Consider the following 14,959-nt stretch of genomic DNA (forward strand, 5'->3'; position numbering starts at 1 on the left):
CTCAAAAGTGAAAATGAAGTTGCTAATAAAATCATGCTAATGCTTGAACTTGCAAAAACTAAATTTGTGAATATTGGGGATTGACTGTATATTCAAAAAGCTACTAAACTGATTATTATTGTTTTGTCCTTCATTTTCAGAGGAGTAAAAAATCATTACAGAGAGGGGAGAATAAGGGTGGTGACAGCAAATGCTTAAACTTTACTGGCTCAGAGAGGGTAAAACATATACTCAGTGGGGTATAGAATTCGATCTTACCCCACAGAGAAGTAGAAGGGGAATAAAAAACAAGGGAAGAGGGAGGCAACTGGAGGAAGGGGGAAGTGGGAGGAGTGACAAGAAGTGAATCATGTAACCAGGGAAAAATATTCTAAATTTAAAAAATAGTATTCCATTATAACCATATACTACAACTTATTCTTACATTCTCCAAGTGATGGACAACCTCTCAGTTTCCAGTTCTTTCCCACTGCAAAAAGAACTGCTATGGGTAGCTCAGTTGATTGAGAGCCAGGCCTAAAGACAGGAGGTCCTAGGTTCAGATTTGGTCTCAGATGCTTCCTAGCTATGTGCCTCTGGGCAAGTCACTTAACTACCATTGCTTAGCCCTGACCATTCTTGCCACACAAAGGTAAGGGTGTAAAAAAAAATTACTGCTAAAAAATATTTCTGTAGAGGTAGGTTCTTTTCTCTCATCTCTGATCTCTTTGGGATACAGACCCAGTAGTTGTATTACTGGGTCAAAGGGTATGCAAAGTTTTGTGACCTTTTGAACCTGTTTCCATATTGTTCCCCAGAATATTTGTATCAGTTCACAGAGACTACCCTATTCTAATAGAAACCCTGATGCCTCCCCATGTTCATTTGCATGAGAATGAGACAGTTTGGTGAAACTGGATTACTTAAATCTAAGGGTGGCTTTCTTCCTGTCCTGAAGAGCAGCCCATTAGGGGCTTCAGGAGTTGGTGTCCTCCAGTGATCATGGACCCATCAGTCTCTTTGACTCTGTTTCTTCATCTTAAAATAAGAATAAGAAATTGTAGTTATGAATCTCAAGGATTGTTGTATCAATTGGATAATTAACATTTGTAAAGTGCATTTTAAACTTTGTATCTATTCCTGTAACAGCTGAGACTTGGTAGTATCCTTTCACAAAAATATACTGTCTCCCTCATTGTCTGTAATTCATGCTCTCTCCCTTTGGTGTTTCGGATAGCCTGAAACCTTCCTTGTGGATTGAAACATGCCATAGTAAAGAACTGTTACTATGCATTTATTTATGCATGTTGTTTCCTTTATGGAACTAGTTGTACCTAAGTTCCATGGCACTGAGAACAGTTATTTCATACCAGTAGTATTATTCCATTTTAGAAATGAGAAAACTCTTGCAGAAAGAAGTCTAGTGACTTTATTCAAGATCACATGGTATTCAATGGCAGAGGCAGGACTTTGGACCCAGTTCTTTTTATTTCAAGTCCAGCACCTTGTTCTGTAGCATTTATCCATCTACTCTTGAATCTCTGATCTCAAAGTTGGAGGATAGGGTAGAATAAAACAAATACATAGCGGCAATTCAGTAAAGTAATTCTTCCTAACAAGTTAGAACTATGAAAAAGTAGAATGATTTGCCTCAGGAAGTAATGGCTTTTCTCCAACTTAAAGTCAAGTAGAGTTTGAATCATTGCTTTTCTAGAATGTTGTAGAGAGAATTCTTATTCTAATATGGGTTGAACTAGCTGGCCACTGAGGTTTCTTCTGACCCTGGGTCCCAGTGAACAGAAGTATGTTGGGGCTACCAACATATATACATACATAATGTATATTTTTAAATCAAAGAAATGTGAATCTCAAAGTACTCTGACTGCCATATGTTGAAATTGCTTTTGCTCAATCTAATAACTGTTTTTTTTTATCTTGCTCTGTTTCAGTTCTTCTCCATCAGGAGTATTCCTTGAGAAGGACTATGAGATTTATCGTGATTACAATGCAGAAGGCCAGCTTCTTCATTACAGGTAGTGAATATTTACTAACATATTGTTGGTAACTGTCTTTTACTAGGAAAGAAAGAGCCTTCTTCAGTGTATTTTGACATATGGGAGGTGGGGATGGGGAAAAGGGCACTGAATCCTGAAACATCCAAGATAAACAGAATTGTCCATCTTTCACCAGGTGACTGCCAAACTCTTAAGTGATCTCTTCTTAAGGATATTTGTCTTTGTGTTTAGCAAACTGCTTAGGATTTAGCCTATATCTATTAGTTTCATTCATTATACCAGTTTTTTCCCCTTTCTTATCTAGTATCATATCTTACACATATCAGCCACATCTGACTGATGTTTCTTTCTTTCCCATTTTTTAGTATACTCACTTTTTAAAGCTCAGATGTGTTCTTTCAGTCTTTCTTTTGGTTGCCTCTTATTCTTATCTATATCTTTTATCTACATTCTCTCTCTTGTGCTAGCAATCTTCACAACCTTACTCCAGCAGTTCTCATTTTTTTAGTTAACCTTCACCCCACCTCTCATAAAAAGGTTAAGATTTTTCTGCCTCAATTTAGTCATACACACACATGCATGCATCTACCTGATTTGCAATTGTGTATTTTTGTTCATTGTGTATTTGTCATATATTTCACTACTAGATTATAAACTCCCATTAGTGCATTGACTGTATCTTATCTAAACTGACTCTTTCCCAGCACCACTCCCTGAACAGAGAAGGCACTTAAGAATATTTACTGAATTGAGTTGAATTTTATTGTCCTTACCATTCTCCCCACATTAAATATTTTGCCTGGTGTACACTCTCCAGCTTATTTCTTGATTCCTCCTCCTTATTGTTTCTCCATCATTTCCATTGTCTGTAATATAATGAGATAATTTTATCTCCTTTAATCTCTGACTTCTAAATGTTCATCAATCTATCCACATCCTTTGTTTATCTAATCCAGTGGTTCCCAAACTTTTTTGACCTACCACCCACTTTCCAGAAAAAATATTACTTAGTGCCCCCATCACATACTATCACCACTCCCTTACAGTTATTCACCGCCCCCAAATGCACCTGTGGCCATCACTGCTTCCCTAGATCACTGCAGCACCCACCAGGGGGCAGTGGTGCCCACTTTGGGAATCACTGATCTAATCCTTTGCTGTGATAGTCTTGGTTTCCCCTTGATCTTTTTGCAGCTTCTTCCATGACAACTCTTGCCCCTTGTCTCTTGTCTATACCAGAATACTACGCCTTGCTTTCTTAGTGTCTTTCCTGTTTTCCAGTGATGAGGTTCTCATGTTGTTTCCTTCTCAAATTATTTCTTTGCCTGTGCATCTCCCCAGATTCCTCAGGATGGCAATTCCCTCCAGAAATTATTTTTGTTTACTGTAATGGAGGACTTAGTCCTGTGAGAATCCATCCTTGATTTATTGAATCTAAGACCAGATCACAAACGTACCTCAGAGGGTGATTCTGTCTAACCAATATCTGAACAGCAGTCTCCTCTCCAGGATTCATCACAGAAGAATTGCTATCAAACCTCCACCAAACAAACTTCTGTGGCAAAGTCATCACTGTTGCTAATTGCTGTTGCCTTTCTATGTGGGAACATCTCTAATTGTTGGGAAGGTTTTCTTTACTTCCAGCTGAAATCTACATATTTGAAACTTTCACCCATTATTTCCAACTTTTCTTTCTTGGACCATGCAAAACCAGGATCAACCTTCTTCTAATTGATAGTTCTTTAGATAAATAGCAATCACATTCCCCTTAAGCCAGTGATGGTGAACCTTTTAGAGATCGAGTGCCCAAACTGGACCCTCATGCCACATGTGAGTCACCCCCTTACCCTAGACAGGGGAGGGAAAAAGCGCTCCCATTGGACTGCTGGGCAGAAGGGTGGGTGATGTGAAAAATGTCTTCAGGCACAAGTGCGAGGAGGAGGAGAGCAGCCCCCTCCGCACCAATGCAGCCCCTAAACCTTTTCTTTTTAAGGCTAAAAATCATGAGGTTTTTTTTAGCACATCATTTTCTTCACCCAACTTTTAGTTTCAGTTCTTACCATCTTAGTTACTCTTAAAAAAAACAAAACAAACAAAAATACCCTTAAGCTCTGTCTTAGACTTAATACCAAATATCATTTTCAAGGCAAAAGAAAGGTAAAGGCTAGGCAGTTGGGGTTAAGGGACTTGCCTAGGTCACATAGCTAGGAAGTGTCTAATTTGTCAAATTTGAACCCAGGACCTCCTCTCCCCAGGCCTAGCTCTCTATCTAATGAGCCACCTAGCTGTCCTGGTAACTCCTGACATGTAGTAGTTTCTCAGCATTCTAAAGTGTTTTGAAGCATGTGTAGGCAATACCATTAATTCAATGGATGATTGCTTGAGTCTCTTCTCTGTACTATAGACTTACTTATGCTGTGAATAAATTAAGGCAACAAAATATTAAATGAGGCAACCACTTATAATAATAGCTCATATCGCTAATAATACTCTTCTCACAGCAAACCTTTGAGGTAGGCTGTGTGGTACTATTATCTCGATTTTACAGAGGAAAAAACTGAGGCTCAAAATAGTGTAGTGTTTTACCCAGGGTTACACAACTAGTAAATTTCTGAGGAGAGAAACCAAACTCAAATCTTTACTCAGAGTTCACAGTCTTTTTTAAGTTGTCGCCTCTACATTTGTTTGCTTCTTGTCTGCCCAGTTTGGAGTTTTTCAGAACCAAAGATAGATGCTTTTATATCAATACTGGTCTATGTCTGTACCTATGATAAGGCAAGCTAATTCACCCCCATCCTGTACTTATGTAGTTTTTTAACCTGAAGGCATCACATTACATTTATGTCTACCTGATGTCATCTTTTAGGGTTTTGCCCATTCTTCCAGATAATTGACATTTTTTATTCTTAATTCTGTCATTCAGTGAATTAACTACACTTCCCAAATTCTGTCCTCTAATAATAACTCGTATAGTGTGTGTTATTAAGACTCATAAAATTGGAGCAGCTTGGTGGCTCAGTAGATTGGGAGCCAGGCCCAGAGATGGGAGGACCTATGTTCAAATATGGGCTCAGACACTTCCTAGCTGTGTGACCCTGGGCAAGTCACTTAATCCCCAATGCCTAGCCTTTACTGCAATATTGATTCCAAGATGAAAGGTAAAGGTTTTTTTTTAAGTTTTTTTCCTTACCTTCTAATATAGAGAATACAAGAATTATTGTCCCCAAATTACTTATTAGAAAATGGATTCATCAAGGTGAAGAGATTCTCCCACAGACACATATAAGTTAGTCAGGCTGAAAACACAAATCTAACTCTTTCTACTACATCTTTGTATAAATCATTGTTTAAATTTTGAGCAGGATAGGATTAGAGACAGCTTCTAGCACTACTAAAATTTTTCTTCTCAGAGATGGAAATCATTTTATCTAGGCTATAATGGAATAGGAATCCCCCTTATAACAACCCTAAAAAGTAGTTACCCAGGTTTTGGTTTTAAAAGACTACTCTATTACAAAAATGAGTTATATGGAAATAAGTATTAAGTGATAATGCATGTATAACCCAGTGTAATTGCTTGTCAACTCTGGGAAAGGGTAGGGAGAGAACATGAATTATGTAACCTTAGAAAAATACTTTAAAATAAATAAATTTTTTTTAAAAGAAAGGAAAGTTTAAAAAATAGTTTACCTAGCCTCTGCTTAAAACCCTTTTCACTTTTAGATAGTCTTAATTGTTAATGTTCCTCCTTGTGAGGACAAAAGCTGTCTACATACTGTTTCTATCCATCTTTCACTATTGAGTTATCCTAAATTTAAAGGTCACTAAAATCTCCAGATCTTTTCTCTCCTGTTATTTTTAAAATTTAAACACAAGTACAATATTTTATATTTTCACTTTTGCGATTCAGTAGTTTTAGTCCATTCTAGTTTGTCGCTGCTTTTTTAGATTCTAGTTATATTATTCACTGCATTAGCTTTCCTCCCCAGTTCTGTCCCAATGCAGATTTGATAAACTTGTCCTCTGTGCCTTCATCCAGGTCATTGGCACTGGTATAGATCTCCAGTCTCTGCTTGAGCACTTCCAAATGATGAGACAGCCAACTTAGAGAGTTGTTTTATCTATTCACATCGTACCGTCTTCTGCACACCATAAGCCATATCTTCATTATTCTTTTTTTTCTGCTCCCAAAGGTAGCTGTGGAATGTTATCTTTATAAGTACGTCCAAAGACAATTCCTCATCTTTTGCATTTTCTTCCTTCAAGTGTTGCTAGCAGAAGCATTTCACATATTTCTGTGTGTCAGTATCATAATAGTATTAGCTTACACTTATGTAATGCTTTATGGTTTTTGAAGTTTTTTAACCTTTCTCCTCCACCTTCACTCCACTCATAGGTATGACGGGACTCTCCTACTCAAGAACCTTCAGTGGTTCCCTGTTGTCTCTAAGGGTAGTGTTCAAGTATTTATAGAGTACCTACTATATGCCAGGTACTGTGCTATTGTTTTTTGCAAATATTATCTCATTTGATCTTCATAAGGTAAAATATAAATTCTGTGTTCTGGCATTTAAATCTTTGCCCAAATTAGCTCCACCTACTTTGCCTGGCTTATTACAACTTATTTGCAATCGTGTATTCTACCTTTTATCCAAACTGGCCATTTTATGTACCCAAACTTTTACATTCCATCTCCTACTGTGGAAGTCTATCTCACTCCAGCCTTTTTTTTTTCTTTTCTTCTAATATTTTTTTTTTTAGAAACATTCTCCATGGTTACATGATTCTTGTTTTTACTTTCCCCTTCAGCCTCCCCACCCCCATATCCAATGCACATTTCCACTGGTTTTAACTTGTGTTATCAATCAAGACTTATTTACATATTATTGACTTTGGTGTGATTGTTTCGAGTCTGCATCCCCAACCATGCCTGCATCAACCCATGTGTTCAAGCGGTTGTTTTTCTTCTGTGTTTCCACTCCTGCAGTTCTTCCTCTGAATATGGGTAGCATTCTTTTCCATAAATCCCTCAGAATTGTCCTGGGTCATTGCATTGCTGCCAGTACAGAAGTCCATTACATTCGATTTTATCACAGTGTATCAGTCTCTGTATACAATGTTCTTCTGGCTCTGCTCCTTTCACTCTGCATCAATTCCTGGAGGTCATTCCAGTTCACATGGAATTCCTCCAGTTTATTATTCCTTTGAGCACAATATTCCATCACCAGCATATACCACAATTTGTTTAGCCATTCCCCAATTGAAGGGCATCCCTCCAACCTTTTTGAATATTTTTTATTGAAAGTTCACCTTATAATCTGGTCTCAGATGCTTCCTAGCTGTGTGACCCTGGACAAGTTACTTAACCCCCATTGCCTAGCCTGTACCACTCTTCTGCCAGAGCCCATATACAGTATTAGTTTGAAGACAAAAGGTAAGGGTTTAAAAAAAAATTCACCTTGTGTACCACCTCTTAGAAGTCTTTCCCAATCTCCCTAGTTCCTAGTGCTTTCTCATTCCTCAGTTTATCTATATGAATTTTGTATGTCTCTTGCCTTCCCTCCCCCTAATAAAATGTAAGCTCCTTGTGGGCAAGGGCTGTATCTCTAGTACCTGATACAGTTCTTTGCATAGCAACAAATACTCAATCAGTTTAGTTAATTCAATCATTTTATAGTCATTGGAGGAAAGATGAGCAGAGGTTTTGTCTTTTATTTTACAGATGAGGAAGTTAGCCATTGAACAGCCAAGCCAAGATAAGATCCCAAGTTGTCTGTCTGGTACAAAATAGATAACTTAATAAATAATAGCTGGTCGATAAATCCAGTGCTCTTTGAACTACATCAGACCACCTTCTTAATAAATATCAAACCCATTTCCTGTCACAAATTAGAACATTGAACCAGATTTTTAAAATCAATCTCTCCTCTTCTCAAGCAAAGGTATCCTAGAAATAAGATACTTTGGCAACTACTGGTTTTTCTTGACTAAGTGGTTTCTGGTTTCATCTGTGGTGGTATAGTTGAAGGGCATAGTGTTCATTCAGCAAACATTTAAGCAGTACCTGTTCTTGCAAGGTACTGTTTTTGAAAATACAAATATCAAGCTCAGAACCTGCTTGTAAGGCTTTTACAGTGTGATATGAAAATATATAACATGCAAACTGAAGTTCAAATCAAGAAATTTACCTTAATAGAGCACTCTTAAGAAATGAAACTGGTTACTTTCTACTAGGGAAGACTTTTTTCAATTTTTAATAAATATCTTATTTGTTTTAATCAGACAAAATCTAACTTCTTACTCTTCCACCCCAATTGAGAATGCAAGAAAAATGAACTCTATTAATGTATAATTAATCCAGAAAAATTGCCACATTGGTCATAACCTTAAAAAATTTGTCTCTGCATTCTGAGTTCTTCACTTCTCATGAGGTGGGTGGCATGTTTCATCATCAGTTCTCTGGAATCATGATTGGTCATTACACTGATAAGAGATCTACACAATAGTATTCCTTCACATTTATATACAATAACTTGTTTATTCATTCCCAGATTTATGAGTACCCACTCAGATTCTCAATCTTTGGCACCTTCGAGAATAATAAGTGGTCAACGAGTTGAAAAAGATCTTTCTTTCCCATTTCTTAGAAAACTTTGTTGAGATAATTTCTTATCTTGATCCTTAACACATTTTGCTTTTTATCCTTAGAGTTTATTTTGCTTAGGATCATTCCTTCCTTTACTCTACCTTCCCCTTAATTCCCTCTGCTACTTTTCCCCCTTTCCTTCCTATTTCCTTTTTGAGTGAAATGTATTTCTATACTCAGCTCTATGTATATGTAGCCTTCTTTCTTTTAAATAGTTTTAGATAAGAGAGAGGCTCAAGTGGCAGCAACTGCTTCCCCCTCTCCCTCCTCTTTCTTTGTATAGATGTCTATTTATACACCCTGATTGTGTGAGATAATTTTTCCTTACCTTACTTTCTCCTTTCACCTCTACCCCACCAATGCATTGCTCTTCCTCTCTTTCCATTCTTCTCTTAAGACAAATAGTAGAGTTCCGGGTTAAGATGGTGGCAGAGTAAAAAGCAGCTGCTTAATCTCTCCTAACCGAAACATATAGGACTCCTCAAGGGGACATTAAAAACAAATCCAGATGAATGAAGGGACCCCACAACAGGGCGCAGCATTGAAGGCACGTGGGATTGGGGCATTTCCATGCCATAAGGGGGTGAAATAGCTCTACTAAAACACGAGCTGAGCAACCCCCCTCACCCCCCCCCACACCACCTACAGGGCTAAAGCCAATGCACAAGAGCTAGAGCAAGTTTGGGGCATCCATTAAGTCCTTGACAGCTACCTGGGGCCATCAGGGCCTGTTCCTGAGAGCAGCAAGACTTAAGACCCCAAGAGGCTAAAGAACGCGCAGACTTTGAACACAGACCCTGAGCCCAGGCTCAGTTGCAGCTGCAGACACAGATCCTGAGCACAGGCTCAGACTTTGGGTGGGGACCCAGTACAGAGGGGTGCACGACTGTGGAAGCAGCGCCCTAAGACTGTTAAAGGAGCTTCAGGCAGAGGAATAAGCAAGGGGACCACCAGGAGAACAACTAGACCTGAGACCTCAGGAGCCCAAAGAGCGCAGACAGACCCTGTGCATGAGGATAAAGCTGAGAGGGCGCTGGGCTAACAATGGTAAGCCAGAGACAAGAACCCCAGAAGAGAAAGATCAAGAAGAAATATTTAACACTTGACAACTTTTACACAGAAAAAATACAGACAACAGAGCAAACAGCAGAGGAGAACAAACAAGTAATCATATCCAAACCTTCCCAAAAAAATGAAAACTGGTCACAAGCTATTGAAGAGTTCAAATCTGAGATTATGAAAAAGATGGAAGGGATCTGGCAAGAAAACAACCATTTAAAAGGCAGAATTTCACAATTAGAAAGTGAGGCTCAGAAATCAAATGAATTGATAAGCAAATTGAAGACCAGAAATGACCAGCTGGAAGCCTTGAAGAACCAAACAGACCAAATTCAAAAGGAAAACCAAAAGATTATAGCCAAAAACCAGTCTCTAAAGGCTAGAATTGGGCAATTAGAAAAAGATGACCCCAAATCAAAAGAATTAATAAGCAAATTGGAGACCAAAATCAAACAGCTGGAAAACGGGATAGACCAAATCGAAAAGGAAAATCAAAAGAATATAGCAGAAAACCAGTCTCTAAAGACAAGAATTGGGCAAGTAGAAGCCAATGATCTCTCAAGACAAGAACAAATAAAGCAAAGTCAAAAGACTGATAAAATAGAAGGAAACTTGAAATATCTTACTGAGAAATTGACAGATCAAGAAAACAGATCAGAAGAGATCATTTGAGAATCATTGGTCTTCCTGAAAAAGCAGAAATTAATAGAAATTTGGACTCCATACTAAAGGAAATTATTCAGCAAAATTGCCCTGAAGTTCTACAACAAGAGGGCAATATAGACAGTGAAAGGATCCATAGATTGCCCTCTACACTAAACCCTGAAAAGACAACCCCCAGGAATATAATAGCCAAATTCAAGAGCTTCCAAAGTAAAAGAAAAAATCTTACAAGAAGCCAGAAAGAGACAATTCAGATATCAAGGAGCACCAATCAGGATCACACAGGATCTGGCAGTCTCCACACTACAAGACCGCAAGGCTTGGAATATGATATTCAGAAAGGCAAGAGAACTGGGTCTACAACCAAGGATTACCTACCCATCAAAACTGACTATATACTTCTAGGGGAAAGTTTGGGCATTCACCAAGATAGAAGATTTCCAAGTATTTGCACAGAAAAGACTGGGACTAAATGGAAAATTCGATATCCAACCACAAAAACCAAGAGAAACATGAAAAGGTAAATAAGAAACAGAAGGGAAAGAAAGAAAACTCTTATTTTTAAATTTGCCTCTTTAAGGGCTTCAATAATATCTAATTATTTGTATTCCTATGTGGAGGAATATTATATGTAATTCTCTGTAGTGAACTCTATTCACTATTATAGTATCCACTATTATAGTAATTAGAAGAATTATTCACAGGGAGAGGCTAGAGTAAGTACTAAATGCTCTAAGATGATAAGGGGGTGAGTGGGAAAGAGGGGGATGAATAGTAGAGGACACCAAGAGAAACTTGAATGAATAAGAAAAATAGGATATTCTGTTACACACAAAGAGGGCTGGGAAGGGGAGAGGATGAATTGTATTATAAGAAAGAGAGGAAGAGAGCATTAAGAGGTAATATTTAAACCTTACTTACTCTCAGTGTAATTAACCCTGAGAGGGAAGAGTAGCTATATCCATTGAGATATAGAACTCTATCTAACCCTACTGAGAAAGTCAGAAGGGATAAACCAAGGGGAGCAGAGGAGTGGGGAGGTCAAAAAAGGGAGGGGAGGAGAAGGGAGAGGGAATTCATTAGGCCTTAAAAATAAAAAGAGGGGAATAACAAGGGAGGGGACAAGGGTTACCAGTTTAAAACAAATCACTGGTTTAAAAGGAAATAGTGTAAGAAGAAGGAGTAGAACTAAGAGAGGATACCAAAATGTTGGGGAATACACAATTGATAATTATAACTCTGAATGTGAATGGGATGATTGATTATTCTAAATTAAAAAGCTTTTGTACAAACAGAAACAATGCAACCAAAATCAGAAGGGAAACAACAAATTGGGAAAAAAATCTTTATAACAAAAAACTCTGACAGGGGTCTAATTACTCAAATATACATGGAATTAAATCAATTGTATAAAAAATCAAGCCATTCCCCAATCGATAAATGGGCAAGGCACATGAATAGGCAATTTTCAGATAAGGAAATCAAAACTATCAATAAGCACATGAGAAAATGCTCTAATTCTCTAATAATTAGAGAAATGCAAATCAAAACAACTCTGAGGTATCACCTCACACCTGGCAGATTGGCTAAAATGATAGTAGGGGAGAGTAATGAATGTTGATGGGGATGTGGCAAAATTGGGACATTAATGCATTGCTGGTAGAGTTGTGAACTGATCCAACCATTCTGGCTGGCAATTTGGAACTATGCTCAAAGGGCTATAAAAGATTGCCTGCCCTTTGATCCAGCCATACCATTGTTTTGTTTGTACCCCAAAGAGATCATAGATAAACAGACTTGTACGAAAATATTTATAGCCACGATTTTTTGTGGTGGCAAAAAACTGAAACAAGGGTATGCCCTTCAATTGGGGAATGGCTGAACAAACTGTGGTATATGCTGGTGATGGAATATTATTGCGCTAAAAGGAATAATAAACTGGAGGAATTCCTTGTGAACTGGAAAAACTTCCAGGAATTGATGCAGAGTGAAAGGAGCAGAGCCAGAAGAACATTGTACACAGAGACCAATACACTGTGGTAAAATAGGATGTAATGGACTTCTGTACTAGCAGCAATGCGACGATCCATAACAATTCTGAGGGACTTATGGAAAAGAACGCTACCCATATTCAGAGGAAGAACTACAGGAGAGGAAACAGAGAAGAAAAGCAACTGCTTGAACACATGGGTTGAGGCAGACATGATTGGGGATGTAGATGCGAAAATTACCACACCAATGCAACTATCAACAATTTGGAAATAAGTCTTGATCGATGACACATGTTAAAACCAGGGGAACTGCGCATCAGCTATGGGGAGGGAGGGATGCCGGGGGGTGAAGGGAAAAGTAAGAACATGAATCATGTAACCATGATAACTTTTCTAAAAAATAAAAATTATTTTTAAAAAAAAAGACAAATAGTAGAACAACTCCTGGGCCTTGTGTCATTGGACTTCCTCTACAATGCCTGATGATACTAAAGTTGCAAGAAGATGCTTGTATTATCTCTCCGTATTTGAATGTATGCAGCTTATTCTTGCTTAGTTCTTTATCAGTGTTCATTTATGTTTGCTTTTTTATATTTTTCTTCATTCCTGTGTTTGAAAATCTAAGTTTTATAGCTCCAGGCTTTCTTTACCAGGAAAGGTTAGTATTCCTCTATTTTATTAAAAGTTCATTTTTTACTGGGGGTCAAGTGACTTGCCCAGGGTCACACAGCTAGAAAGTGTCTGAGGCCAGATTTGAACCTAGGACCTCCCATCTCTATGTCTTACACTTAATCCACTGAGCCACCCAGCTGCCCCTTAGAAGTTGTTTTTTAAATGAATAGTTCATAAATTACAAAAACTCAGGTAAGTATCTGAGGTTGAATTTGAGCTCAGGTCTTCCTCACTTCTAAGTCCAATGCTTTATCTACCACACCTCTTAGATGTCTCAAATAAACAGCTAAACTTTCACCATGATTGGTTTGATCAACTTCAAGGAATCCTAAAGTTGTGACTTCTGACAGTAGTTATAACAAGGCACAGGATCATTGACTTAGAAGGAACTGAGCTTAAAAATCCAGCTCCATTGTTTTATAAATGAGGAAACTAAGACCCAGAGAGGGGAAATAACTTGCCCAAGATCAAGTGCATGAGATGAGTTTTGAATCAAGGTTTCCCTGCTTGAATCACTATACTATTCTACCTTTAAAACTGACAAGAATATTTTTTAGGTTTTTCCTGAACTACAGATAGCGTGATTAGATCTTACATATAACTGGTTGCTCCCTCTCTCAGTAACTTCTTCAGACCACAGCTTCCCAATTTTGTGTTTATCATAACACCAGTTATCTGGTGTGAAGAGCTTTATCTGGCCAGTATTTTTTCTACCACCACTTCATTTTTAACCAAACCCTACTCCCTACTTTTTTCTTTGTTCTGGACAGCTCCATTAATTCTACATGAGAACTCTTCTTTTTCACTTATAGACACAGACATCTTTAAATTCTTTTCCCTCTCTGCTCCTCTGACCTTCTTTCTTGTCTTATTTGTATGCCAAATAGAAACCCTTATTACAAATCATACAGTGGAAGTGGTATAGATGTCTTTTCCTCAATATGGGTATCATTTAAAGTAGTGAGTCACACCTGAGAAAAAGCCAAAACCAGTTACCTTGGAAATATCCAGACAGGTTAATTGTAGTGAGCAATCTCAGTCCCAGAGAAATTATTATGAAACACTTCTCTTTCTTCTCAGTAAAGATTTAGGGGAGTGGTGGTGGTATAGTTATGAAATGTGGTATATATAGTTAGATGTGATCATTGTATTGGTTAGTTTTGTGCATTTTTGTAAAGGAGGATTCAATTCAGATTAAGGAACTCTACCTTTTTATATGAAGATAAAAGAAAAGAAAAAAACTAAAAATGATTTAATGTAAAACACAAATTAAATTATAATCAAATTAAATAAAATGTGAAAATTTTAATGTCAAAATCTAGGCTGTTTCTCTTATTGGCTTTCCACATTTTAATGCCTGTCCAGAATTTCTATAAGTTTTCACCTACTGCCTCTCCTTCATATATAATTAAATCTGCTTTTCTTGAAAGCTAGTGATCAAGAGAAATGGAATGTTTCTCAGTTAATGTTTGGATTCTTCTGTTTCATTTAATTATTTTTTATTATCAGTGTTTCCCTGGTGATGCTATATGGTTGTGAATCATCATGATTTCTGAATAATCATAGTTGAAAGTGATTCAAAAGGCAATTAAGAAATGAATGGGAGATGTAAGTAGGTTGAAGCATATTGGAAATCTTGCAAGATTTGAAATGTTATCCAAAAAATGTATAATTGGAAAAGAAAGTGAGCCAGTCATTTGTTGAGAGCAAAAAATAACAGATGGACTATCCAAGTGCTACTGTGTTACCCATAACATGTTTAAAAACAACAAAGACAACCTTGAAAGATGACCCCCTTCATCCTACGTAGTTCCTCTAAAGAATCTATAGAAGAACATAGACAAGATTAGAAAGGTATGAACAAGTTGTACCTGTGGAGGTGGTTGGTTGTTCATTCAGTTGTATCTGACTCTTTGTGATGCTATAGTCCACCA

At 37.5% G+C, this 14,959-nt stretch overlaps 1 protein-coding gene across 1 annotated transcript in view; it reads left to right on the plus strand.

Annotated features, from left to right (window-relative positions):
* Window positions 1-14,959, plus strand: part of ARHGAP39 (Rho GTPase activating protein 39) — a 367,301-nt gene that overhangs the window by 231,236 nt on the left and 121,106 nt on the right. Inside the window, exon 4 of the mRNA XM_044684642.1 lies at window positions 1,929-2,012. Coding sequence (XP_044540577.1) covers window positions 1,929-2,012 — 84 coding nt within the window. The remainder of the gene's footprint in view (window positions 1-1,928; window positions 2,013-14,959) is intronic.

This window comes from Gracilinanus agilis, chromosome 1 (genome assembly GCF_016433145.1).
Source record: "Gracilinanus agilis isolate LMUSP501 chromosome 1, AgileGrace, whole genome shotgun sequence".
NCBI lineage: Eukaryota > Metazoa > Chordata > Mammalia > Didelphimorphia > Didelphidae > Gracilinanus > Gracilinanus agilis.